Below are 27,893 nucleotides of genomic sequence, written 5' to 3'. Positions count from 1 at the left end.
TTGAAAGGGCACGACCAATTCCCTTCCCCATCCTTGACACAATCTGAGCTTGTGCTTCACCTCTGATGACCTCGATGTTGGTGGCACTTAAACCCAGTCTTCCTTTCTTTCCAACAAGATTCAAGTGTGCGTATTTCACTGATGAAATATCGAAGTTCGGCACAATTGGATGTCACATGACAAGGCAAATGAGTTCAGCATTGTTACATCTGTATATCAAGGTGCTAGTCTTGGACATACACTGTCTTTCAAGAAACATTTCCATAACAGAAGGCTGCAGGTCATTGCAATGAATAAGATTTTGAGGAAGCTAGCCCTCGCACCCTGAAAACTTCTGCTCTTGCTTGGTGTATGTCAGCTGCAGATTACACCTCACCTGTGGGGAGGGCAGCTGTTCACTTCACACAGGTTGTCATTGCGGTCAGTCAGTCAGTCAGTCTGTCTGAATCTTGTCAGGATGTATGAAGTCATCTCAAGTTGACAAACTCTATCAAATTGTTGATATAGCTCCCTACCCTGTTTGGATATCAATCAGTCACATTAGGATGGATGTCCCCTGTTACAAGACCAACATGCAAAAATGGTGAAGCATCCTTTCCACATAATGGAGAGGTGTCTTGCGAGTCTGGAATAACACAAGGTCATTTGCTTATATCCCCACTTCTGGAACACCTTGCACCACACAGGACTTGACAGAGGCAAATAACAGGGCCATTGAAGTTGCTGCATTCTGGAAATGTTGACTAGACACGGGAATGAATGAATGAATGAATGAATGATGATGATTGCAGTAGTACTGTTGTTGAGTAGACACTTTCCCAGTAATAATACGCAGTTTGTAGCATATAGTTGAAGTTTATGAATTGAATCCTTACCTTTAAAGCATCCCCCCCCCCCCCTCTTGAAATGATAATTATCTACAAACTTCTGTTAATTCAGTAACACACTTTTGACTCTGCCACACACATCCATTTGTTTTATGTATCAACCTACCTATTTCCTTTTTGTGTCTAGCTGTTATTTTTAATTTAAGTACTCTGTAAATCCCTTGAAATTTTGTGTAAGCATTGAATGCCGATTTCATATGCAAATCCCATGTTCTGAATGTGTGTTGCTTGGTAAAATATAAATTTTTTAGCTTTTATTGAATTACTGTAATCAGAAAATTGTTTGTGAATGTTCTGCCATTCTGCCTTGTGTAGAATGTTGTGCTGCCTATGCATGCTGTATGTTCATGCTTCTTTTTTTTTCAGCTTATGATGCAGTGTATTATTCTGAGTAGTTGCTAATTTTATTCAGCAATGAATGAATTTATAATGTGTTATTAGTAATTTGCAATGTGGCATTATGTTTTTTATTTTATTTTCTTCACTTTTTAAAATTTTTTCTGTGATTTGTGCAGAACATCCCTCCAGTACATAAAAAATGGACATAGATGTTTGCTACACAATTGAAAGCACCTAGTTTGATAACACTGAACATACTCACATGCATGGCTGTGGTGAAAGGTAGATGACATGTATTGGAAAATTAAAGAAACCCTTAGAGAAAAGAGAGGCTGCAGTATGAGCATCAAAAACTTGGTTGGCAAGCCAGTACTTAGCAAAGAAAGGAAGTCTGAAAGATGGAAGGGCTGTGCAAGGGAAGTAAATTTAAAGATGATTTTACATAAAAGACCAAGCAGCAAGAAGAGTGGGTTTGGGGATGCGATACTGCGAGAATAATTTGACAGGATTTAAGCTGAAACAAGTCACTTGCAGTAAACTACATTTCTTTGGAATTATTGAGATCTGTGGGAGAATCGACCACAAGAAAACTGTTCCACCCATTATGCAATTCATGTGACGGAGACGAAATATCCTTAGACTTGAAGAAGAATCTACCAATCCCAACACCAGGGAAGGGAGACTCTTACAGGTGTATTACCGAAGTACCAGTTCAGTAAATCATGATTACAGAATATTAACATGAATTATGTGCAGAAGAATGGAACGACTGGTAAAGTCAACCTGGGGTGAGGCGTGGGAAGGAGAAACCAATTTGGGTTATGGAGAAATGTATAGTAGTACTTAACCCTGCGTCTTACCTTAGAAGGTAGATTGAAGAAAGACAAATATACATCTAAAAATTTGACACACTGTTGATTGGAATATGCTCTTCAAGATTCTGAATTAAGCAGGGGGGGAGTGAGAGTTATTCTACAAATTACAATTGTAAGTGTTGAAGGACAAGAAATGGAGGCATTATTTGAGGAGAAAGTGAAGCAGGGTTGTGGCCTGTCTCCAGTATTATTCAATCCATATATAAAGCAAGCAGAAAAAGAAAGTCTCTTCTGATAGTATTTGATTGACGTAGAACTTTATATGGAAGTGAAGCGTGGACAATAAATAATAGAACAATATGGGGAAAAAGGCTTTTGAACTGTATTGTTGCAGAAGAGTACTGAAGATTGAGTAGTTTGAATAATGAATGAAGAGATACTGAATTGAATCAGGAAGAAAATAAAAGTAAGGCACAAGTAGACTAAAAGAATGCTTTGGTTGACAGGATACATAATGAAGCATCAAGGAACAGTTCATTTTGTAGTGGAGACAAAAGGAGAGTAGGCTAAAATTGCAGACAAAGATCAAAGCTTGGTTACAGCAAACAGCTTCATCTGATTGCAGTCTGCAGTTACAGGGAGGTGAAGAGACTTGCGTAGGGTAAACTAGTGCAGAGAGCTACATTAAATCAATCTTTGGAGTGAAAAAACCCACAACAGCAGCAAAAACATAATGTTCAGTTCAGCAGCTCTTTTTGTATGCAGACTGAAGTGGAGCACATCTTGATACGCTTTTGTCTTTCCTTCTATTTTGCTAATTAAATATGAGTGATATAAAACTATCCTATCATTCTTGTGTTTCTCCTGTGGGGTCATAGACTCTGTAATATTGCATAGTATTATAGATGAAAGTGAACATTAAGGTCATTGACATCATTGGCCTTACCGAGGTGGGTAAAAGGTCAACAAATTCAAAATTCTCATCTAGGGAATGAGTATATTTTGCAAATTACGCAGCTGATTTAATATGATTCATTAAAAGAACAACTTCATGTTAGACATGATTAAAACCAGTAAAGGTAACAGCAAAGTTGGGGAACACTTCTGAAACAGGAGTCAGTTCATGTAAGCACTGTAACCAGTCAAGAATTTACATAATAGTGTGCTGCAGAATTACTATGACTACTCTGAATAACATTGTGAATACCATTTGGGTAAAGAGAAACCAGAAATATAAGCCCTTATTCTCAAGAGGCAGTTGTTCAACAAATCAAATGCAGACCTTTAAAAAAATGCATTAATCAAAAGAAATGTAAACAGTGGGACTGATCCACACATTTAGCCAGTCCAAATAAGGTACATTTTATCACTTTCAACAAAAAGTCTCTCAGGAGATGTGTGTCCATCTTTTGCGCTGAATGGTAATACTGTTGCAATATAATTTTTACTTATCATCTTATTAGGTTATTTGGGATAGCCCCATCATCAAATCTCTGGTATGAAATAAACAACATAAGACAAGATATTTAAAGACACACTTTACGACAATGCAGTGAAGCTGACAAATGTACCTGTTAAACTCAGTACAAAACACCCTGTTGCCTCCTACTCCATTCCGAAACACTATCAGTGCCCACACTGACGCAAGCAGTTTGGCTGATACTTGGTATTAGTGACAATATACCTGAGACAACAAGCAAACTTTTGTATGATGACACTTATTAAAATAAGTATTATTTAACTGATTTAGGAGTAAAGGAGACCACTCACAGCAGAAGCATTGAGACCTCAGCAGGCACACGTGAAAGGTAAAGAAAGAAAACTTTATAGCTTTCAGAATCAATCCTTTGTCTAGCCAGATTACTCTCTCTCTCTCTCTCTCCCTCTCCCTCTCTCTCTCTCTCTCTCTCTCTCCCCCCCTCCCTGCCCCCCCCCCCTCTCTGTGCCCCTGCATTGTGGCAGCTGGAAACACGATGCTGTATTGCATTTTGGTATGTGGTATAGGGTGGGGTAGGGGTTGTGTTGAGTGGTTGGGTGGTGCTGGTAGAAGGAGAGGGAGGGAGGAGGTAGAAAGAGCGGTTGACGGGTGGGCAGCTAGCAGCTCAGAGGGAGCAGTAGGTTTGCTAACTAGTTAGGTGCTAGGCATGTGATGCACAGGTGCCAGTGATGGTGTGGTGCAGTTTACAATGAAGATGACATTGATTCGGAGGGGATGACAGGACAGAAGAAGGGGAACTGTTGGGTGGAGGATGTGGGGACTGTGGGGTATTGGTAATTGTGGCCAGGATGGTTATGAGAGTGGAGGATGTGTCGCAAGGATAATTCCCGTCTGCGTAGTTCAGAAATACTGGTGGTTGAGGGAAAGATTCAGATGGCCCAGGTTGTGAAGTGGTCATTGAAATTGAGCATGTTGTGCTCAGCTGCGTGTTGTGCCTCTGGGTGGTTAACTTCATTCTTTGTCATGGTTTTGGAAGTGATCATTCCTTCTGGTGGACAGCTAATTATTGTCATACTGATATAAAAAGCTGTGCAGTGAATACAGTTGAGTTGTTATGTGAGGGCTGTTCAAAAAGTATCAATCTATCCTTACTGAGGTACAATTGTTTGACACAGTTCACCTTCCGAGTAGTCATCTTCAGCTTCTACACACCCCTCACAACGTTGCTGTCACTGCTGGAAGTAGGACTGTTGATACTTTTAAAAATATCAGGAATCCAATACATTGATATTTAAAAAAATATCATTATTGGCTCTCAAAAACCGGAAAAAAATCAATATATTGACTGAAAAAGTATCTGTTTACCTGCCCGTAAAAATATCTGCTGCACATTGTAAATGTAATGCCAATTTTAGATTTGTATATTTAAGTATTGATTTATTATTAGAAATTTTGAACATCATCAAGCTAGCAGGCTGCCTATCCCCTTTGGAGCAGGAATTGAAGGGAAAATGATGCATGTTCACGCTTGGCAATGACCACTTTTCTAACAGTGATAGCTGCATGTAATTGGCACAATAAATGGTGTCTGATGGGTCTGTCATTCAGTTTCGTCACATATCAGATTTGTTGGGAACACTTCATATCGACTTCTTTGTTTTTTCATTTTTGCAAATGCCAGTGACTTAGCAGTTGTAATGTCAAAATTGCATGGTGGAGCTAAGTGTTGCAGCTTCTGTTGGTAGCACTGACATCCAATTATGTCAGCATTTCTCCTCACACATCTGTACCCACCCAAAGACCAATTTTGTCATTTACATTTTTGTTCACCATTTTCAAGTTGCGCTAAAAATTGTTTTTTAATGCAACTGGTGTGCTATTTTTTCACATCGGAAATCTTGTTATTCAATTTACACCCTCCCTCCCCGATGCAAAATTGGACTTCTTTCGTTCCACATATACTTGCTTCACACAGTGAAAGTAAAATTATATTCTAATAAAATTCCAAAAGCACAACTTCCAGTATTTACCAAAAATTGGGAAAAAATATAAAATAAAAATATGAGCACTCAATATTGACATTTTTTATATCAATATATCAGGGAAGGAAATATCTCTGATATATATCGATGTCATTTTGAAGAATACTGGTATTTTATCAACAATGTTATTTCCCACACAAAGTAATCGCATACTGATGGATCCAGTGACCTGGGTGGTCAGCTAGGGCCGTGACCAGACTGACCTCTGTTAACAACTCTGTTATGCGTGAAGATTGTGTAAATGTCACCAGAGTCCTTAAATGGTCAGTAACAACCTCATTTGTGGATATTGAGGGTCGAGCAGAATGTACTTCCCTCTTTATTAATGAGTGGCCATCTTCGAAGTGGTTTTACAAGTCCTTTATCTGTATGGTACCCATTGCTTCGTTCCCAAACACTTGTCGAATGTTGTGGATTGCTTCAGTCTGAGTATTGCCAAATTTAAAACAAAATTTGATGCAGTAACATTGTTCCTTTTTTTCCCCACAACATAAAATTCAGTGATCACCACTTACACATGTTCAGTTGTCCATGGCTAGCCAGTGACTGGTTGTTTCCACACTCATGAAAAAAATCGGGTATGTGCACCACATATGCCCCCAAACATAAAGTATGCACGCACACTGATACCATTGTTTATTTCAGCAATAAAAAATAAGTCTGGTACTTTATTAACAGACCTTATCTGACAAGGCTGCTTTCACGAGTGGCCCTGCCTCTGACAAGGTAGGATAAGCGTGTGACAGGACTGGAATAGAAAGTGCTGGGTGGCTGAACTGTCCAGATCTTGCACATGAGTCTTTCACAGAGATAAGATCCCTGTGGCAAGGGGTTGGGAGCGGGAGTGGCCAAGGATGGACCAGGATGGTTGTGTAGGTTGGGTGGGTGAAGGGAACCCACTTTAGGATGGGTGGAGAGGATATTCCATTGCCCTCGCAATCTACACAACATCCTGGTCCAATCCTGTGTCACTCCAAACCCACTGTCACATGAATCTTTTCTATGGAAGATTCAGGTGCAAGATTGGCCAATCTACCCACCCAGCACTTCGTGCTCCAGTCCTGTCACAGGCTTATCCTACCCCGTAAAAGGTAGGGCCACCTGTGAAAGCAGCCATGCCATACACCAACTCAGCTGTAATCACTAAACAGATTTTTGTGTTGGTATGACAACCAACCAACTGTCCACCAGAGTGAATGGCTACTGCCAAACTGTGGCAAAGAACAGAGTTGACCACCCAGTGGCACAGCATGTAGCTGAACATAATGTACTCAATTTCAATGAATGCTTTACAACTGGATCATCTGAATCCTTTCCACCACCACCACCACCACCACCACCACCACCAGCAGCAGCAGCTTTTCTGAACTATACAGATGAGTGTTACCCTTGCAACACATCCTTTTCAGTCATAACCATCGTGGCGTCAATGTCCATTAACCTATTGTCCCCACACCCTCTGCCCCTCAGTCCCTTCTTCCTCTGTCCTGTCATTCCCTCCCAGTCCACATCACCTTCATTGTGCACTGCACCACACCAGCCTTGGAATCATGCAGTTTGGGCTAAGCGCATGCATCTGCTGTCCTCCTCTCTTGCATTCATAGCAAACAAAGCCGCTGTCTCCTTCTGAGCCACCCCGACACAATTCCCACCCAGCCTAGTCCACATGCAGGAATGCAAACTCTAGTACACATGCAGGAATGCAATCCTTGTATTGTGGGTTCAGTTGGCACAATGTAAGGGCACAGATGTTTGTGTGTGTGTGTGTGTGTGTGTGTGTGTGTGTGTGTGTGTGTGTGTCTATATTTACAAGGAACCATTGTTAGTTATGGTCTAGTAATGGGTGATTCTTGTAACATTGAGATCAGCCATTACAATTGCACAGTAAAAATTGTCAGTAATTACAGTTACAAATTTCTCCCAACAAGACCATAGGTGCAATGCTTTAAGCTGCTGGATTTAAACCTAGAGTAGAGTACCTATATGCTAGTGTTCAATATGTCTTAATTTCAACCAACTGTTTAAAACTGTAATACATGACAGTCAAAATTTCAACAACCTATTAAAAACAGCAGTTGCTGACATTTAAAACAAGAAAAAGATGAAAATAGAAATTTAAAAAATTAAAATAGGAAGGAAGCAAGGTCAAATTGTTTTTAACATTTTTTTTTTACTGTCACATACTATTTATTGTACATGTGTGGCATCCTATTGGTTAATGTAAATGCAGTGACTGACTTTTGATGTTTTTGTGATATAATGCAATGACTGATGACCATGGTGTTAAGAATGTAAATTCTTACTATCCATACGTTTCTATTGTTTCTTTTATTGTGATAAATGCTCTTTCTCTCTTCCTTTCCACATTTTTAAAAGTTTTATTTTTGATCTCTTGTTATTTTGACTGTATGGAATATTGTTTTCATCAGGTTTGTTGAAATTTTGTCTGTTATGTACTATTGTTGAAAAAACAGTTTAATCTTGTGTACTACATTTTTTTAAATAATTGGTTGAAATTGACATTTTGAACAGTCTCATATAGGCACTGTACTTCTAGGTTTAATACCAGCAGCTGAATGAACGGCAGCTGTGGCCCTGATGGTAGGAATTTGTAACGGCAATTAAAAACAATTTTTACAGTTTAGTTGCAATGACTCATTTTGGTATTACAAGCATTACATAGTAGTGTTTTCTTCTAATTGTAATAAGTGTTCCTGCTCCATTCGTTCTGTATTTTTACAGTTTGAATTTATTGAGCTATTTGTAATTGTGACATACCATGTAACAGTGCTTTCAAAACATGGAGCTGAAATTTATGTACTGAGCTAATCTTCATTTCCTATGCCAAAATCAAGCAACATGGAATGTCAGCTGTGACCTTAGTACAGTGTGATTCTTTTAGTAACAAAAATTATAGATGTATGTCATTTAAATAACACATGTTTCAATAAGTATTGTCATATAACAATTTGCGTGTTGTTATAGATATGTGTCACTAGTACCACTTACTGGCTGAATTGTTACTTCTTTGTGCCATATTGAGCTGCTAGGGTACTGGTGACATTTCGGAATGGAGTAAAAGGTGACGAGTACTTTGTATTGACTTTTATGGGTATGTTTGTCAACTTCATTGCATTTTTTGTGTGTCTTTAAAAGGTTATCTTATATTGCATATTTCGTGGCACAGGCCTGATGATGGGGTTATGAAACTCTGGCAATTTTTGTTGGTGTGAAAAATGTCAAGCTGCACCATGGTTTAGACTGCTTTAAACTGTAGGCCTTGCTGTAACTGGCTGAGTAAGTCAGTTCAGTTCAAAGATAGGAAGGAAGGCAGTGGCACACCAGCTCAAATAGGATCATGCCTAGTAAAGCACCGTGGTGTTCAAAACAGTTTTCAGATTGATGACTGCCCTTTTTTACCCTAATTAGTACTGTCCCATTGCTTGATGAATGAGAGTTGTCTGGACTCAACACGTGATACCATTGGAATGAGCCTCATATTTCAACACCAAATTTTTTGTCCTGGTGAATACATTCCTTTTCAGTGTTGGTAACAAACTTTTTTATTTCAGTGCTTTTATAGTTGATGGATGCTTGGCGGTTCTTCATATCAAGAAATTTAATATGTGTACTCAAGTCAGGTAACTTACTATTTGTTTCTCACATTTCTCCTCAGCACTGACACCAGTACCTTCACGACAACTACTACAGCAGCAACAAGTGGGGGTTATAGCTCCAGTTCAGATTACAGTCAGTACTATGACCCATCATATTGGCAGAATTATTCTGCATGGCAAGGATATTATGACACAAGTACTGATCCAGCAGCTACTGCATCAGCACATGCGCAAGCCTCCCATGATTACTATCAGAGTATGAGTGCATACTCCAGTGCACCGGTAGTGGAAGATACTACTAACCATGAGGATGACCTTGAGCTTATTGGTAGGTAGACTGGAGATTTGGTAGCACAAAATGAAGTGCTATAACCAGTTTGTTTAGTTGATAACAACTGTTTCAGGTGTGTGGTTATAATATGATAGTTCTTTTAGCTTTTACAGTTTTATAAATTAGACAATTATCTTTTAATTTTGGCTCATTTTAAAATAATATGCAGTGTTTTCCATTCACATACTGTTGCTATTATAATTTCTAAAGTTAATAGTGTACATATGGCTTCAATGTTAATATTATTATTTCTCTGTGCACTTGCTCCATATTCCAGTCCTTTTATAGATTTGCTGAACATGCTCTACATTTGGATTATGCATTCAGTAGATTAATCGTGACTAGATAATTTCCATATGATAACAGATGTTGACAGATGCGTTTGGTTAGCTGGATTTAGCTTTCATTCAAAGACACTATGATGTCTTTCTTATTGTGTCAGAGGCACACATTTTTAAGCCAAAAAAGTGCCAGGCATATTACACCACTTTTTATGTCTATACAGTGAAGTTCTTTAAAGTGGTGATAGAAAAGCATTTTATGATAGCGACTTGTTATTAGGGAAAATTTGTCTCTGAAAAATGGATCTGTATTTGTGGGGAGAAAAAAAGAGTCAGTTATTTGCCCCCCCCCCCCCCCCCCCGAGCAACATCATTGGGATCTAAAGTTCCTAACCTATTTTATCATATCTTCCTCACATGCAGCCACGATTTTCTTCAGATTTCTAGTGCAAACAATTTTCATTTCTCCCACTGAAAGAATTTTAAACTTGCCATGGCGGTGATGGTAAGCTGGTAATGAGAGAAGAAATGTGAAACTATATTTGGGGAGATTCTGAAGGTAGTAGAGAGCTTGTGTTTGTTTAGCATAAATACTCTAATGGGTCATTCCATGCTAAGTGGTCTAGAGGTTCCCACATGACAATCACAGATTTTGATGAAATTTTGTATGAACAGTTGCACTTTGTTTGACCCCAGAGCACAGCTATCAACAGTGCAAGCATGTTTTTGGCAACTTCGAGACATAATATCTCAGCAATATTTTCTTGAAACAAATTGAACTAGGTCATCTTGTACAACTTTTTGCACCCCCTTAAGGAAAATAATGAAAAAAATGTTTTCTGAGAGAATTGCCTATGGGTAATTTGAAGCAAAGTTAGCTGGGGGGGGGGGGGGGGGGGGAAGTGAAGTTTAGCTTTTTTATCTCCTGAAGTAATTGTGGCATACATTTGAAACTTAACAAATAACAACTTATCAATACAAGGTCTTAGATATAAAATTTCATTCTCCTGCAGCTTTCCAATACTTTACAAATTGAGAGCAAAGTTGACAATTTTTCTTTAAAAAAATGCCAAAAATGGCTACTTTTGGACCAGTTTTACAGGAAAGAATATTCTGCAGTCTCTTAAACACTTTTCATTAGAAAGACCATGTTATAAACTATTTAAAAAACTGTATTTGGTTTTGCAATGGGAGCATATAAGGCCCTAAAAAACGACAAGGTGGAGGTGCATTGAAAATGGTCCAGTGTTCCACGGGTATTCAAATTAAATTTTACATCTTTTATTATGTTCTGTTATTGTTTAGTACTGTCTAGGGAAATCAGTTAAAGTCCAAATAGCTCGAAAAACTTCAAAAAGGGAACGTCTCTTGTCACAAGTTATCATGACATATTTCAGTTTGTTTTTCTGCTGTAGCTACAGAGTCCAAATGGTTATAAACTTCACAATTTAACTGTGCATTGCAAAGGCTGTGGAGATCATGGTAGTATAACTGTTGCATAACAACTGTAGTGCACATCATATAAATAGCCAGCAGGTTTTGCACCACTGCCACATTGTGTAAATTTTCATGAAGTACACACCAATCATTCTCATATTTTTTTGGAATGGAATCATGTAATAGAGATGTATTAATATGTCTTTCTGTTGTGTAATGCTATAGATGTAGCTTAACTCTGGTTTAAGGAATAGCATATTTTGTGCTAGCATAATTTGTGATTAATGTGGAACATTATTGTAGACATAAAAAATGTACAAATAATTTGGTATGGTGCATGGTGGCTGAACCATCGCTGGTTCATTTTAAAATGAGAAAACCTGCATGCCCAAAGCCATAGGGGCCACTCCCGATAGCTGTGCCAAAGCAGCCACAGGTTCCCAAACCTTGTAAATTTTTCCTTATTTGCAGTTTTTTCTGACTCAAGCTCATTTCCTAATCAATAGGACTTTGATATAATCTTCTACAGAGAATACCAAGCAGTTGTAGAACATAATAAAAGAAGTCAGATTTAATTTCAGTACCTGTGGAACATAGGCCCATTTCCAATGCACCTCCAACTTGTCACCTTTCTAGGGCCTTATATGCACCCATTGCAAAACCAGATATAGTTCTTTAGGTGGTTTAGAACATGGTCTTTCTAATGAAAATGGTTTAAGAAGAGTGTGCAGAAGATTTGTTTTTGTAAAACTAGGCCAAAAATAGCAATTTTAGCATTTTCTTTTTAGAAAAACCATCAAATTTGTCCTCAGTTTGTAAACTATTGGAAAGCAGCGGGAGAAGGAAATTTTATATTCTAAGACTTCGTGTTGGAAAGTTGTTATGTGCCAAGTTTCAGCTGTATCCTGCAATTCCTTCTGGAGATACATAAAGCTAAACTTCGCTTCTCTCTCTCTCTCTCTCTCTCTCTCTCTCTCTCTCAAGCAATTATTTTTTTGGCCAACATTGCTTTAAATTATCCATATAGAAATTTCTCAGGATATCTTTTTTATTATTATTATTATTTTTCCGTAGGGAGCACAAAAGACAAAAAGCTGTACTAGATAAGGTAGTTATGTTTCTTTCAAAAAAAAAATATTATTGGAGATATGTCTCAAAGTTGCCAAAAACTCACAGGCACACTGTTGATAGCTGTGCTATGGGATCAAACAAATGACTATATTTATGCAAGTATTAAATTGGCAAGAGTAAAGTTTGGGAATTTGTGCGAATATTCGAACAAAATTTCATGAAAATCCCTGATGGTTATGCAGGAATGTTTTATGAAATTCGCATGGAATGGCCCTAATGTGTGTGAGTAAATAGGAAGATTAAAATACTAAAGTGTGAGAGAGGCAGTAGAGCTCCTCTTTTTCAAACAGCTCTCATACAGATCCCCCCCTCCCCCACTGTTTGTAAGGCAGGGAGTATATGCCCCAGGAAATCCAGGAAAAACATGGGAATTTTTTCATCTAGGAAAAACTGGGATGTTTTTAGAATTTTTGTAATTTTTCATTGGTTTAGTTTTCTGTTAAAGTTCTGTAATATTGACTAGTAAGATCTCATACCCTAATGAAGAATTTTACTTTAGTCCACTGCTGCAGAATAATGCTGCAGCAATATAATATAAACAAGAAAATAACACCAGAATGAAACATAAGTTACAAAGAAAAAGCCTTATTTACAAGAAAAGTACAGTGCACACACAGATGTCTGCAGGCAGCAAAATGTGTCAAAGGCTTTAGAACAAAAACTATGCAATACTTCGTTCCAACAAACTGCTTTTGATGAGTGTGACATCATAATAGTTTACATTGCTAACAAGTCCCAGGAAAATATTATGAATGGTGGTTTGAGAAGTGTTACTTTCAGACTAAATTTCCTTTTACGTAAGATAAATTATGTTAAGTGTGAGAGTGTGTGATAAATTTTGTAAATCACGAAGTGTTTGACTCTCATTCAAAACTTTTATAGTTTGAGGACCACCCACTTAGTAAAATTTCGGGCCCAGAACCAGCCATTTAACCCATTGTTTAAAATTTTACGAGCACATTTGTGTTTGACATATATTAAGGAGCAACACAAGCTAAGAAAGACCAAGTTTCAGTGTTAGTTTTTCATATGAGGGTGAGTCAAATGAAAACCTTAAATACTTTTTTAAATATTATTTATTGTGCAGAAGTGGTACAAAGCTGTATCACTTTTCAACATAATCTCCCCCATGCTCAATGCAAGTCCTCCAGTGCTTACAAAGTGCATAAATTCCTTTAGAAAAAAATTCTTTTGGTAGTCCGCACAGTCACTCATGCACCGCGTGGCATACCTCTTCATCAGAACGGAACTTCTTTCCTCCCATTGTGTCTTTGAGTGGTCCAAACATATGGAAACCACTTGGGGTAAGGTCTGGTGAGTATGGTGGATGAGGGAGACACTCAAAATGCAGGTCTGTGATTGTGGCATCTGTTGTATGCGCAGTGTGGGGCCTTGCATTGTCATGTTGCAAATGGACACCTGCTGACAGCAATCCACATCGCTTTGATTTGATTGCAGGCCACAGATGATTTTTTAGGAGATCTGTGTATGATGCACTGGTGACAGTGGTCCCTCTAGGCATGTAATGCTCCAAAATGACGTCCTTTTCATCCCAAAAGAGAGTCAGCACAACCTTCCCTGCTGATGGTCCTGTTCGAAACTTTTTGGTGATGAGGAATGGCGCCATTCCTTGCTCGCTCTCTTTGTTTCCGATTGGTGGAAGTGACCCAGGTTTCGTCCCCAGTAACGATTCTTGCAAGGAAGCCATCACCTTTTCGTTCAAAGTGCCGAAGAAGTTCTTTACAAGCATCAACACGTCATTCTCTCATTTCAGGAGTCAGCTGCCATGGCACCCATCTTGCAGACACTTTGTGAAACTGGAGCACATCATGCACAATGTGATGCGCTGACCCATGACTAATCTGTAAATGGGCTGCAGTGTCATTCAGTGTCACTCGGTGGTTTTCCTTCACTATGGCTTCAACTGCTGCAATGTTCTGTGGAATCACAACTTGTGCCTGACCTAGATGAGGAGCTTCCACTGAAGTCACACCATTTGCGAACTTCCTACTCCATTCGTAGACTTGCTGCTGTGACTAACATGCAGCACCGTACTGAACCTTCATTTGTCGATGAATTTCAATAGGTTTCACACCTTCATTATGCAAAAACCGAATAACTGAACGCTATTCTTCCCTGGTGCAAGAGGGGGGGGGGGGCATCTTTATACTGATACTGTGACGGTATGTGTGCATCTGCACTATGCTGCCACCTACAGGCCATTGTGCACACTGTTTGTAGCACGCTTACCAACTTACAGGATAATGGTGCAAAATTTCGATTTGTTATTACAAATTTAAGGTTTTCATTTGACTCACCCTCATATTTATTTTAGTTCTTTCATAGATTACAAATTGTGCAGTAAAGATGGCAATAAGTATAATTATACTTCAGAACTCTGGTGTGTTTGTGCTTGGGCCCTAGCATTTGCAGCACCTTTTCCCTGCTATGCTGCATGTCTATCCTCCAGCTATCCTTTTTCTCGTCCCATGGGGAACATGTGTGGCATATTTTTGGGAATGTGTTCATAATTTTCTGTAGCCAGTCAGAATAATTCCACTACTCCCCCCCCCCCCCCCCCCCCCCAAATCTCCTACCCTTCCTCCGCTGCAGCATTTGAGGTTCTTCTTTGTTTCTCCTTCCTCCCTGCATGCTCTTGAAGGCTGGCCCATGCATCTGACATGTAAAAGGTGACTGGGACTGGGTAACGTGTAATTCCCAACCCTTGGTTGACAGGTAGGGTTCACACGTACACCTGGTACAGGCCAGGCCTAGGGAGGGGTGATTGCCTGAGCTGTTATGTTCCAAAATTGCCAATTAGTCCCTCTGTCAGGAGTTTGGGAGGTGTGACCTGAGGTGTGAACAATCACCTAAGGCAGAAGAGATCCCCTCTGAGGGGGGCCCCCAGTTGGAAGGAGCTCTCCATCACAGACGCTGGCAATCATAGGGAATTTTCTTACAGTGAGCCAGTCACCAACTCAGTCTTACTAAACGTAAATGGAATGAGGCTAAAGATTCCAAGACTCTCCCAGCTACGCCTCAGTTCCTCATGGTATTGCGTACTCAAGGTGGTCAGTCCTTTTCAGTTGTTAATTCTTTTAATATTCAGAAAGGTTTTGATGCAGTTGCTGGCACTGTGAAATCCTGCTCTCATTTATGCACTGACACTTTGCTTCTGGAGACTAATTGTGATTCTCAGGCAAAGCCTGTAGCTTCACTCCTCCATGGCTAGCTGGCCGCGGAGGTCTCGCGGTTCTAGGTGCGCAGTCCGGAACCGTGCGACTGCTACGGTCGCAGGTTCGAATCCTGCCTCGGGCATGGATGTGTGTGATATCCTTAGGTTAGTTAGGTTTAAGTAGTTCTAAGTTCTAGGGGACTGATGACCACAGCAGTTGAGTCCCATAGTGCTCAGAGCCATTTGAACCATTTTGAACCTCCATGGCTATCCTGTTTGTGTCGGGTCCATCGAATGCTGAATTCTTCATGTTGTGTTATTTACAGTAGGCTGCTCGATGGCCTGACCTTGGGAGAAATCCAAACTTACGTCTCTGGTCAGAGCGTCATTGCAGTCAATCAGGTGATAAAAAAGGTTGATGCATCCTTCGTGCCTACACGCATGCTTTCTCATGTCGGATAGAGTAGTGCCTCCATCAAAGATCAAAGGCGGCTATGAAGTCATAATGGTCCGACCATACATTCCGAACGTGATTTGCTGCTGCCAATGTCAGTGTTACTCAAATGTCCTATCGAAACCTGGCCGTATGTGTTATTTGTGGTAGGGGTGCTCACAAGGGTGATTGCCCGCCTCCTTCTCCCAGTTGTATCAATTGCAATGGTGGCCATGCAGCCTCATCCCAAGTATGTCCCCTGTATTTTGATTAGCGGGCTGTCCAGGAGATATGGGTGAAAGAAAAAGTACCTTACCCTGTTGTGTGCAAGTTATTGGCTAGTCGGAAGCCCTGCATTTTACCATCTGGCACTTACAGTATCGTTCTTGCTATACCTCACTGCACGAAGGACATGGCCACACAGACTTGCGACCTCAAATTTAGCACCACTGTTATAAAATTGCTCAGTGTCATGGTAGCATCCCCATCTCCTCCTCCTCCAGTTATGCAACAAGCCACCAAATTTTCGGCTTCGGCGGCAAAATCACATGCTATGCAACCAGAGTTTAGAAAGGACAGAAGGAATACTCCCACGAAGATTTTTTACATCTTTCCAGCCAACAAACACCTGAGTCATCATCTGCCAACCACAAAGGCTCAAAGGAAAGGAGTCCTTCACTGACTTGGAGATCATCTTCACGGTGTCACCACGTGATACCCTCACCGGCCGATCTCCATTTTGCCGGTGCGTACCACCAACCGTTTCTCCACCCTTGAATCTGATGGCTGACCCAGTGAGAATGCTGTTGTCTCTGTAAATCTCATGGAGCAGGGATCCTTCAGCCTCTGTGCCCTGTAGCAGTGACTCTTTGAAGGCTGGCATTCGGCTGCCACTGATGTGACAACCCTTCATTTTTTTCTCTTCACTCCTTTCCCCATCGGGACTCTTCTTTAATGAAACATTCATGGGATTAGATCCAAGGAGGAATTACAGCTGCACTTGGAATCACAGCGTCTGCTAGTTTTCTGCATCCAGGAAACAAAATTGCATCCTTGTGACAGCTTTGATTCCTCGCATTTCTTTCCCGTCTGCTTTGACCTTTCCCCCCAAGACAGCATTTCATCTCATGTGGGAGTCATGCTGCTTGTCCGGAATGTCATTCATAGTCAGACTATCTCACTGAACATCTAGCTGCAAGCTGTTGCAGTCCACATTTTCCTTCCTCGCTTCAGCTTTTCTCTTTTTACCGTCTACATACCTCCGTCATTCGGTGTCACCAGGGTGGACTTCCTTCAGCTTATTGGGAAACTCCCTACCCCTTTTTACAGCTTGGAGACTTTAATGCGCACCGTCCCCTTTGTGTCAGAGAGGTGCCCTCTCTTGACCATCTCAATCAGCTCAACCTCATCTGCTTTAACACTGGAGGACCAACATTCCTGTCAGACTCCAAACACACCTGTACCCATTTGGACATCTCATTCTGCACTGCCCAACTTGCCCGTTGTCTCGAGTGGTCTGTTCTCTCTAACACATACTCAAACAACTATCCATTTGCTGACTCCTACCCCATCTACGTGTAAACCAATTGGCACTGCAGGCTTTACTCCTTCCTGGTGACCTTTGACGAACAACGTTTCCCCAGTTGTGATGACCAGATAGAATATCTTACAAACATTAACTGTACTGCCGCAGAACGTTCCTTTCCTCGCAGTTCACCTTTAGTGCTCAGTATTGTGGTCACTTGGTGAACTGATGGAATCCGCAGTTCGATTTGTGCATACATATGCTCCCCACATATTTAACCATCAACCTAAAATGGCGAACAGTATTCGTTATAAATGGTTGTGTGCTCAGTGTTGTTGCATTCTTGGGGGTAGCAAAAAAAGTTCTCTAGTTCTTTTAGCAGTCCTGCTCCCTATTCTGTTGTGTGGGCCAACCTCCAGTGACACTCTGGCACCAAGGTCCATTCTCCAATTTGCGGCCTGACCATAGCTGCTGATGTCATTGTTCCTGTCACCAACACCTTAGGCTGCTATTTTGCGGAGATTTCGAGGAAACGAATGGAGGAGGCTCGAGTGATACCCTTTCTCTCAGAATGATGAATTCTACAATGCTGCCTTTCCTATGCAGGAGCTAGGTCATGCTCTCACTTTATCCTGATTTCCGCCCCAGGGTTGGACAATATTTACTTTCAGAAGTTGCAGCACCTTTCTCTTGCGGGCAAGCACTTCCTCCCTCATACATACAATCACATCTGGGCAGGTGACTCATTTCCCAGATTCTGGCATGAAGCCATTGTCATTCCCATAGCTAAGCCCAGTAAGGAAAAACGGCTTCCTTCTAACTACCGCCCCAATTCTCTCACCAGCTGTATTTGCAAGGTGATGGAACGTGTGATTCATGCCTGGCTGGTATGGTGGCTTGAGTCTCTCAGTTTACTAACCACTGCACAGTGTAGATTTTTGGGTGCGCTGCTCTGCAGTTGACTATCTTATCACTTTGTCGAACAATTTTCTACGGAAATACTAGACTGTGGATGTGTTTTTTGATCTGGAGAAAACCTACAACACCTGCTTGAGGACTGGTATCCTCCGTACTCTTTACATGTGGAGCTTCCAAGGCCACCTGCCCCATTTTCGTCAGGAATTTTTAAAAGACCGACACCTTTATCCAGGAAAACAGTGTGCTTCAGGGTTCCGTCCTGAGCGTCATTCTCTTTGCTCTCGCCGTTAACCTTGCAATGGCCTGTCTCCCGCGGGGCATCTCTGGTTCCCTTTTTGTTCATGATTTTGCTATCTATTGTAGTTCTCCACAGACATGTCTCCTTGAGCAGTGTCTTCAGTGATGTCTCGATCACCTTTACTCATGGAGCAATTACAATGGCTTTTGTTTTTCCACTGATAAAACTGTTTGTATGCATTTCTGGTGGTGCAATGGGTTTCTTCCACCATGTTTACATCTTGGGCCTGTTGCTCTTCCTTTCACTGTAACTACGAAATTCCTGGGGCTTATGCTTGAAAGGAAATTTTCTTTGTCCTCCCACGTCTTATCTGGCCGCCTGTTGTATTTGGTCCCTTAATGTCCTGTGTGTTCCCATTCGTACTTCCTGGGAGTGGACAGACCACTTTCCTTCGTTTGTGCTGATCCCTTGTCCGTTCGAAACTAGACTAAGAGTGTTTAGTTTATGCATCTGCACGTCCATCCATCTTACACCATCTAAATACTGTCCACCATCGTGCCATCCATTCGGCCACTGGGGTGCCTTTTACACTAGCCTGGTTGAGAGACTGTATACACAGAACCTGCTGAACTACCACTGTCGTATGGTCTCCTCAGCAGATACACATGCCATTTTTCCGCCATGTGTGGCCACCTGTCCAATGCCTCCTCCTATGATGACTCCTTTGCACACCAGTATGGGGTACGTCTCTCTTCTTTGTTACCCCTGGAGTTCGCTTTTGGCTATTGCTCTTGCAGCTTAACTTCACGCTGCCTGCCACGTTCCCAGGGGGTGTGAACACTTTATCACCTTGGCTTCGTGTGGTGGCTCATGCTCACTTCGGACTTCATTCACTTCCTAAGGACACTACTCCAGATTCTATCTATTGGTGTAAGTTTCTCCACCTTTGCACGGAACTTTGCGGTAGTACCTTTGTGTACACTGATGGCTCTCGGATGAACTGCTGCCAAGGCTGCAGTCCTCCTACCTCAGCCTGCTAGTTCTTCCATACCTTCCGGTGATCTCCTTGTTGCCGTCTGTCAGCAGATGGTGTCACTTTGGCAACACCACTGGTCTTCCTTTCATGGGAATAAGCTCTTGGGAATTAAATGTCATTGAGCTGCGTGGCCGACCTCCTCTCAGCCCTTTCGCCGCGAGGAGATCATTTTAGTTAGGTTACATATTGGGCACTATCGTTTTAGCCATTGCCGTTTGTTAAGTGGTCTCCCTCACCACTTTGTGCTCATTGTCGTCAATCTTCGACGGTTTGCTGTTTCCTGACCGAATGCCCTTTTTTCAGCCATGTTCTACTGTATATTTGCCATCTGGGTTATTGGCTGTTTTACTGCACGATGCGCAGGCTATTGACTGTGTTTTATCTGTTGTAGCAATATGGTAAAGGACATTTAATCTTTAGTTTAGGACCTCCATTGTCTTTACGGAATATTTTTTGGACCTTTCTCCAAGAGGAAGTCCTTGTTTTTAGCTGTCTTTCCTTTCATTGATCGCTCTTAATGTGTAGTCGCTTTTGACTCCTTTTTCATGTTATTGTTCTGAGGTTCTGACAAGGGTGCATATGACATTAGTTGTTTTAACATTGTAAAACAAAAAAAAAAAAAAAGAAAGAAACAGAGGGGTGAGTTGAGTTTTTGAGCAAAAATCACATGTAATTGGTTTTTTCTACGGAGAAGTCCAAGTGCTCGACAGAACATAACATATATTCAGCCAGGTAACCCACAAAATGTTCGGCGCACAGCAGCGAATTTATAATCGTGCTTGTCAGTAATTTTCAGCTGCTGCAATTTAAGCTGTGCTCTTAGGATCCTGCTTAACCACACCTTCAGAAAAAAAGAAAAAACAGGAAAAAATTTTTGATGACCATTATTATGTGTGAAAGCTTAGCTTTTCTTGTAGCTACAGTATACTGTACGTGTATCAAACTGAACCATTAACTTTTCCTGTTTGTGTGTTTGTACTACTTAACAGTGATTGTGCTTGGCTGACTATATTATGTGCCCTATGCTCTGAATATCTTCTGTTGTTGGCTGGTGAGGTCATGTGGTATGGCTATGATTAGCTGACAAAAGTGTATTGCAATCTCGATTTCAGTGCCACTTTACTGTATTTGACAGAATTTTTATTTATACTTTCATAATAGGAAAATATAAATTATGCAGTGTACACGTTGCCACACATCAAAGATCTTTCTAAAAAAAGTGGGTTTCATTTCCTAAAGTGCTGGGAAGTTCTATGCTGGTGTATAAAACCTTCACCATTAAAAGAATTGATAAGTTGTACAGCTCCGAGGGGAAGTATATTGTTATTTAACATGGAACAAATGAACTTTTGCCTGGGAAAAAGTGTATTTTTATCTGGTAAATCTGTTCTAAGTGTGAATCCTTTTTTAAATACCTCTAAGCTGTCCAATGTCCCCTCTGCTCAGCAAATAGTGACCTGTCTGTGCCCAGAATATTATCCCTTTACTTGGATTTGAAGCTTTCATAGGAACTCCATTCCTAAAGCATAAGATTGTGTGGTAGTATTGTATTTGACTAGGGCCAATGGACTGCGGAGGAAATAAAATTAAAAACTGATGCTTTCTAGCCTTTGAGTAAAGATCTTAGCTTCTTTCACCCAGAGGAGGAGGAGGAGCAGGAGGAGGTTTGTTAGTGGGATCACTCTGGAATTATGTGCAAACGTCATGCATCCCTATCAATGGAGAGTCAGTTGTGCAGGATTAGAGGTAAACAAACAGTGGGATTTAGTGATTTGCAAATAGATGGTGTGTAATGCTGTTTTTGTCACAGTTTGTGCGTTATAAAAATTTAGTGTTGGAATGAAACATACATGTTGCTATTCAGTAATAGAATAGCTTTCTGACACAGTTTAAGTTATTTTGCCACCATATCTTGACACAATAATTGCTATTCTTGTTGAACTGAATTTGTGATTACTTTGGCAACATGTACCACATGGGGTGATTTTTATTGTCTAAATGATTTCTCTCTTTCTAGTTGTATTTCATAGGATGTTGTTTGTTTCTTTTTTATAGAACATAATCAGCAGATAGATGTTGAGAAGCTGAACAGAGAAGTAACAGAACGAGATTACTGTCTCTGGGATGCCCTAGAAAGCTCAAAATGGCTACCTGTGGAAGGATTGGAATGCTGCTAAAAATGAAGAAAGTGTGTACAGTTGTAAAATATTTCATTCCTCATTGTAGCAATTTTTCACATGTTTCTTTTTTATAAAATCCAATAATAAATAGGGTCAGGTGATACAATTTCACCATCCTGTTAAATATTTTGTAAGATAAATAAAAAAAAAAAAAAATCAAGTGAAACACAAGAAGTTATTTTTGTATATACACACTCTTCTTCCACACACAGATGTGAAATTGGACATAAAAGCACTAGAGTGATAATAATTACATTTTTTTCTCTTATGTTGGTCCGTTGAACTAAAATGAACAGAGATCTATTAATCATTGTTGCTCTTAAACTAAACACACATTTGTTTCCATTTTTTTTCATTGTGTACAAAGCATTGATTTTTTTCTGGGTTGCCAGTTGTACAGCCTTTACAAATGTCTGCCTGTGTCTGCATATGCGCGGATAGTTGTGTGTGTGTTTGCGAGTGTATACCTGTCCTTTTTTCCCTCTAAGGTAAATCTTTCCACTCCCGGGATTGGAATGACTCCTTACCCTCTCCCTTAAAACCCACGTCCTTTCGTCTTTCCCTCTCCTTTCCTGATGAAGCGACCTTGGGTTGCGAAAGCTTGAAATTTGTGTGTGTGTTTGTAACCATGGCTTATGGTGCCTTAAAGAAGCTGTATTTTTACCTCTGACCTATCACACATGTTAATTTACTCCTTTCTTTGTTATATTTAACCATAAGTTGTCAAATTTGACATAAATTGGTAATTAATTTTTGGACTTTAATTGACGTCTACATTTTCACTCTACGAGAGAGTGACGATTAAGCTCTTGATATGCCAGGCATGGTTACACTTACCCCAACTTTTTCCCATGTGGGGCAAATGTAACCAATCGGCTAGGGCAAGTGTAACCAGGAGGGATTACACTTGCCCCAAACAAATTTACCGGAACATATTTATTTATTTAAGCCATAACCTTGTTTTTGCCATCACACTAGATCAACTTAACTGGCCTTCCTGTACATATGGATACCAGAATACCTGATGTGCTGGATTTGTAGGTCTACTGAGTTTGTGTGAGATATATTTTATTTTTTATTTAAGTCTACTATATTTGTAAACCACGGTTCCTTGTATAAAATATGACACAGAACTAAAGAATGCCACCATTTCAATTACAGTACAGTACGTGAAGCATTGTTTGACTGACAATAATGTTGAGCATGATAATTCATCCTGCAGCCAATGGATGTAGCAGTGTTTAAGAGTGTGAAATCTACTTGGGACCAAAAGTTAACTCGTCACCAGAGACATCATCAAGGGGTAAAATTTAGCAAACGTGACTTTTCCAATCTCCTCACTGCTGCATGGAATGAAACACCACCTGAATTGTTGAAAAGTGGTTTTCAAAAAGCAGGAATATTCCCTTACAGTAGAGAAGTAATTGATAAAACTAAATATGATCCGGAGGCATATAGAAGATATGTAGCTCATACAAAATCTTTGGCAGAAACAAATCTATTACCAGCTCACGATAATGCAGCCAGACTGTGTGGAAGCTACGTCTTTAACAGAAAGTACTCAGATTTTTGGGAAGCTTCCAGCTGAACAACCTCCAGAATTTTATTGACCTACATCTACTGAGCCCTGCAGTTCTCCCAGTATCAGAATTCTTTCTCAACCATTCCCGAGCTAACGAATGTTTCATTATGTTCTGGAACTTCTAATTTGTCATTTGAAAGCTTATTATTGGAAACAGTCAGACAGTGTAGTCCCACTGGTAAAACAAAGAAGAAAAAGATTGCACCAGGAGCTGAAGTTATCATTTTTTAAGATGCCACCTATAAAGAAAAAGATTTTAAGGAAACAAGAATAATAAGGAGAAAGAAAAAAAAGCATTATTGGCATAAAAAAGGGCTTGGTAATGAAAAGTAAATCTTCCAAACAAAGTGCTGTTACTTTATCCAAATGGCATCTCAGAATGTTGTGGAAAAAAAAAAAAATCCCCGATTGCTCATGTGGGTAGCAAGAAAAAAGACGAAGTTGAATCAACAAGTGAAGAAAGTGAAATTGAAGGAGGCCTATCTTTAATAAGTAGTGATGAAGAAAATGGGACCATAAAACACTGGACGATCTCAGGAAAGAAATGATAAACTGAGGAGAAGAAGAAGAAAAAGAGGCAAACTTTTTTGAAGCCAAAGATAAAATTACAGTTGAAACTATGTTCTGGTAGCTTTTTCAACAAAATGTAAGAAAGTTCATTTTATTGGCCAAGTTACCAAAATTAGTGATTTAGGAGATCCAGAAGTGATTTTCCTCAGATGCAAAAGTAAGACAAAGCGTGGCACCACATTCTACTGGCCTGGTAGAAGAGATGAGACGGAAGATCCATCCTCTGATTTCATTTCAGTGCTGCCTGAGTCTGCTTTGGGTCACAAGGGAGACCTGACATTTGGTGTTACATTTGATTCATACAACATTCAGTGACTAAATAATAGTTATGGCCTAAGTGTGATTAATAAGTTGAATTAGGGCAGTTTAGCATTAAACACAAATGACCAAGAACTTTAGTTTAATTACCATGAAAAATAATATAAAGTGAACTTAGAGTGAATTTTTCTTTTCACTTGACTAGATATTTTATTATTTTTGTTCAATTGCCTACTAAAGAAAAAAATATTACTTTTGTAGAATTTAAACTAATAAATTACTGGCCTAAAACAAAAATAAATCATATGTGATGCATTCTGTTTCAGTGTTTTATGGTTTAGGCTAACACTTATTTTCTAGTTTAGCTAACATTTTCTGTGTATTTCATAATATTCAAAGAGGCATGTGCAAAAATGTTCATATCTTTAGTAAAATTTAAGATATTTTAATAATTTGAAAACCCTCAAATTCAGAAAAAAATTGGGTAATCAGGTCACTTACCCTAAGTCTCTTTTACAGTGCTCTGTATGGGTACAACAATGTGGGGTTACACTTGCTCCAAACCATGGGGCAAGTGTAACCTCGCAATACAAAATTTTGAAAACAATTATTTGAACATATATTCTTTTTTTTTTTTTCAAAAACAAAATGTGTATTGTTTAATAGACAATAAGTCAAACTTAAAGCATGAGAAATTTCAAAATCAAATCTTCAATAACAAGTTGGCAATTTGGTGTCAAAGTTGAACTATGCCAAAACGTAGTTACACTTACCCCACTTCACCGGGAAACATTCCCTGTGGGAAATATATATCTGAAAACAAAGATTCTGTAACTAAACAAATGAAAGCGTTGGTATGTTGATAGAAACAATAACAAACACACACACAAATTTCGAGCTTTCGCAACCCAAGGTCGCTTCATCAGGAAAGAGGGAAGGAGAGGGAAAGACGAAAGGGTGTGGGTTTTAAGGGGGAGGGTAAGGAGTCATTCCAATCCCGGGAGCGGAAAGACTTACCTTAGGGGGAAAAAAGGACAGGTATATACTCGCGCGCGCGCACACACACACACACACACACACACACACACACACACACACACACACACACACACACACATTCCAATCCCGGGAGCGGAAAGACTTACCTTAGGGGGAAAAAAGGACAGGTATACACTTGCGTGCGCGCCCACACACACACACACACACACACACACACACACACACACATCCGTACATATACAGAGACAAGCAGACATACGTAAAGGCAAAGAGTTTGGGCAGAGATGTCAGTCAAGCCGGAAGTACAGAGGCAAAGATGTTATTGAATGACAGGTTAGGTATAAGAGTTTGGGTAGAGATGTCAGTCAAGCCGGAAGTACAGAGGCAAATATGTTATTGAATGACAGGTTAGGTATGAGTGGCGGCAACTTGAAATTAGCGGAGATTGAGGCCTGGTGGGTAACGGGAAGAGAGGATATATTGAAGGGCAAGTTCCCATCTCCGGAGTTCTGATAGGTTGGTGTCAGTGGGAAGCATCCAGATAACCCGGACGGTGTAACACCGTGTCAAGATGTGCTGGCTGTGCACCAAGGCATGTTTAGCCACAGTGTGATCATCATTACCAACAAACACTGTCTGCCTGTATCCGTTCATGCGAATGGACAGTTTGTTGCTGGTCATGCCCACATAGAAGGCTTCACAGTGTAGGCAGGTCACCCACTCCAGTCCTGTAACGCGGAAGGTGTACACGATCAAAGGCAGAGCCATGTGTGACAGCACCCACGTGATTTACCAACTGACCTGCCTACACTGTGAAGCCTTCTATGTGGGAATGACCAGCAACAAACTGTCCATTTGCATGAACGGACACAGGCAGACAGTGTTTGTTGGTAATGAGGATCACCCTGTGGCTAAACATGCCTTGGCGCACGGCAGTCAAAAGAAGAGCACCGAGAAATATATTTTACAGGCGCAAACATTCAGAGTTGAAGAGAACACCACTCTTACAGGGTGTATACGACCCGGTACATCTGGGAGATCCGGGAAAAACCCGGGAATTTTTTAGAATTCCGGGAACTTTTTCTTGTTTTAGTTACCAGTTACATTTTTGTGATTTTGACTGGTAAGAACCAATACTCTAATGAAGGATATTACTGTATCCCCCTTCTGCAGAATAATGTTGCAGCAAAAAAACATGAACAAGAGAAAAAAAATGAAAATAAAACTTGTCGCAAAGGAAATGCGCCATATACAACAACAAAACACAGTGCTCATACAAGCGTCTGCCAACCAAAGTGTGTCAAAGGCTTTAGGAAGAATATGCAGTGCTTCCTAACAGCAAATTGCCTCCAATGTGTGTGACATCACAGCTGTTTACATTTGATTCATTTGAGCATTTGCGGGTGGGCTCTTGTGCATGCGCAGTTGAGGCGCCTATGGGTAGTACCTTCTCCCGCTTCTGGCTACAGATGTGTGGCTGGGCGCCACTATCCAAATTGCTCCGGTTCGGAAATATCGTAGATCCAGGGCTGATGCACAGAGCAGTCTGAGTTGTAGTGGGGAGGTGGGTAGTCTCCACGTGACCTGTGTTTACGTATAGTGATTTTGCTGTTTCCTCTTCGTTTATTGTTCTCACATCCGCTTTTACGCGGCGGCTCGTGGAATTGGCGTTCCCATCTGGAAGCGGCAGACGCTAGCGGTAGCCAAGGACGGTCAGCCACTGAGGTACATGGCGGGCCCCACTGAAACGCCCGGTGCGTTTGATTAACTATATCTTACACCTACATGAAGGAAAGATGAAGTTGGGTGAAGACATACCAATTTTTCATTTTCTGTGCAATGTACTCTTTCACATATTTCATTATTCATGTTTTCTCATTTCACCATAAACAGATTTCTTGACTACAGTTCATGATTGTTCACTATCTCCTAAAACATTGAAACAATGTACGACAAAAGAGATTATTCAGATAGTTAAGCGAGACAAAAATTTAAAATGTGATACGGTAGCAGGTACAGGAAAACACTAAGAACACAAAGGCTTGGGGGAAGGGATGAAAGTGGAAGCCACCTGATAGAATTTCGCACGGAGCATAATGTAATCATCGCCAGCACGTTGCTTAGGAATCATGAAAGAATAATACATATTTGGAACAAAGTTTTCGAAAGCAGATTTTAATTATAAGACATTTCCCGGTGCAGACGCAAACCTACATTAATTTATTGGTTACGAGCTGCAGTTTACAACTAAAGAGACAGAATCTTAAAGTTACCGTAATGCAACGACTGACTGAAACAGAGGAAGAAATCTGCTAGAATGCGAATGGATATCTTTGAGAGAAGAAGTGGTGAATGCAACAGAGTATGTGAACGGGAAGAAGGTACAGTAGAAGTTGTTAGATAAAACGTGATATATTAAATTTTACAAGAGGGGAAAAATATAAAAATGCAGCAAATAAAGTAGGCCATGGGAAATATAAATGGTTCAAATGGCTCTGAGCACTATGGGACTTAACTTCTGAGGCCATCAGCCCCCTAGAACTCAGAACTACTTAAACCTAACTAACCTAAGGACATCACACACATCCATGCCCGAGGCAGGATTCGAACCTGCGACCATAGTGGTTGCGCAGCTCCAGACTGTAGCGCCTAGAATCGCTC

General features: G+C 40.3%; 1 protein-coding gene across 2 annotated transcripts in view; it reads left to right on the top strand.

The window, feature by feature from the left end:
- The window catches only part of LOC126262908 (tRNA selenocysteine 1-associated protein 1), a 54,545-nt gene extending 32,598 nt beyond the window's left edge, over positions 1-21,947 (top strand). For both annotated transcript variants that reach the window (XM_049959815.1, XM_049959816.1), the window contains exons 5-6: positions 9,198-9,466; positions 21,699-21,947. In XM_049959815.1, coding sequence (XP_049815772.1) covers positions 9,198-9,466; positions 21,699-21,820 — 391 coding nt within the window. In that variant the 3' untranslated portion in view covers positions 21,821-21,947. The remainder of the gene's footprint in view (positions 1-9,197; positions 9,467-21,698) is intronic.
- Positions 21,948-27,893: the final 5,946 nt, after the last annotated feature.

This window comes from Schistocerca nitens, chromosome 6, assembly GCF_023898315.1.
Source record: "Schistocerca nitens isolate TAMUIC-IGC-003100 chromosome 6, iqSchNite1.1, whole genome shotgun sequence".
Taxonomy (NCBI): domain Eukaryota; kingdom Metazoa; phylum Arthropoda; class Insecta; order Orthoptera; family Acrididae; genus Schistocerca; species Schistocerca nitens.
Note: the sequence above shows the minus strand (reverse complement) of the source record. Positions and strands in the feature narration are given on the sequence as shown.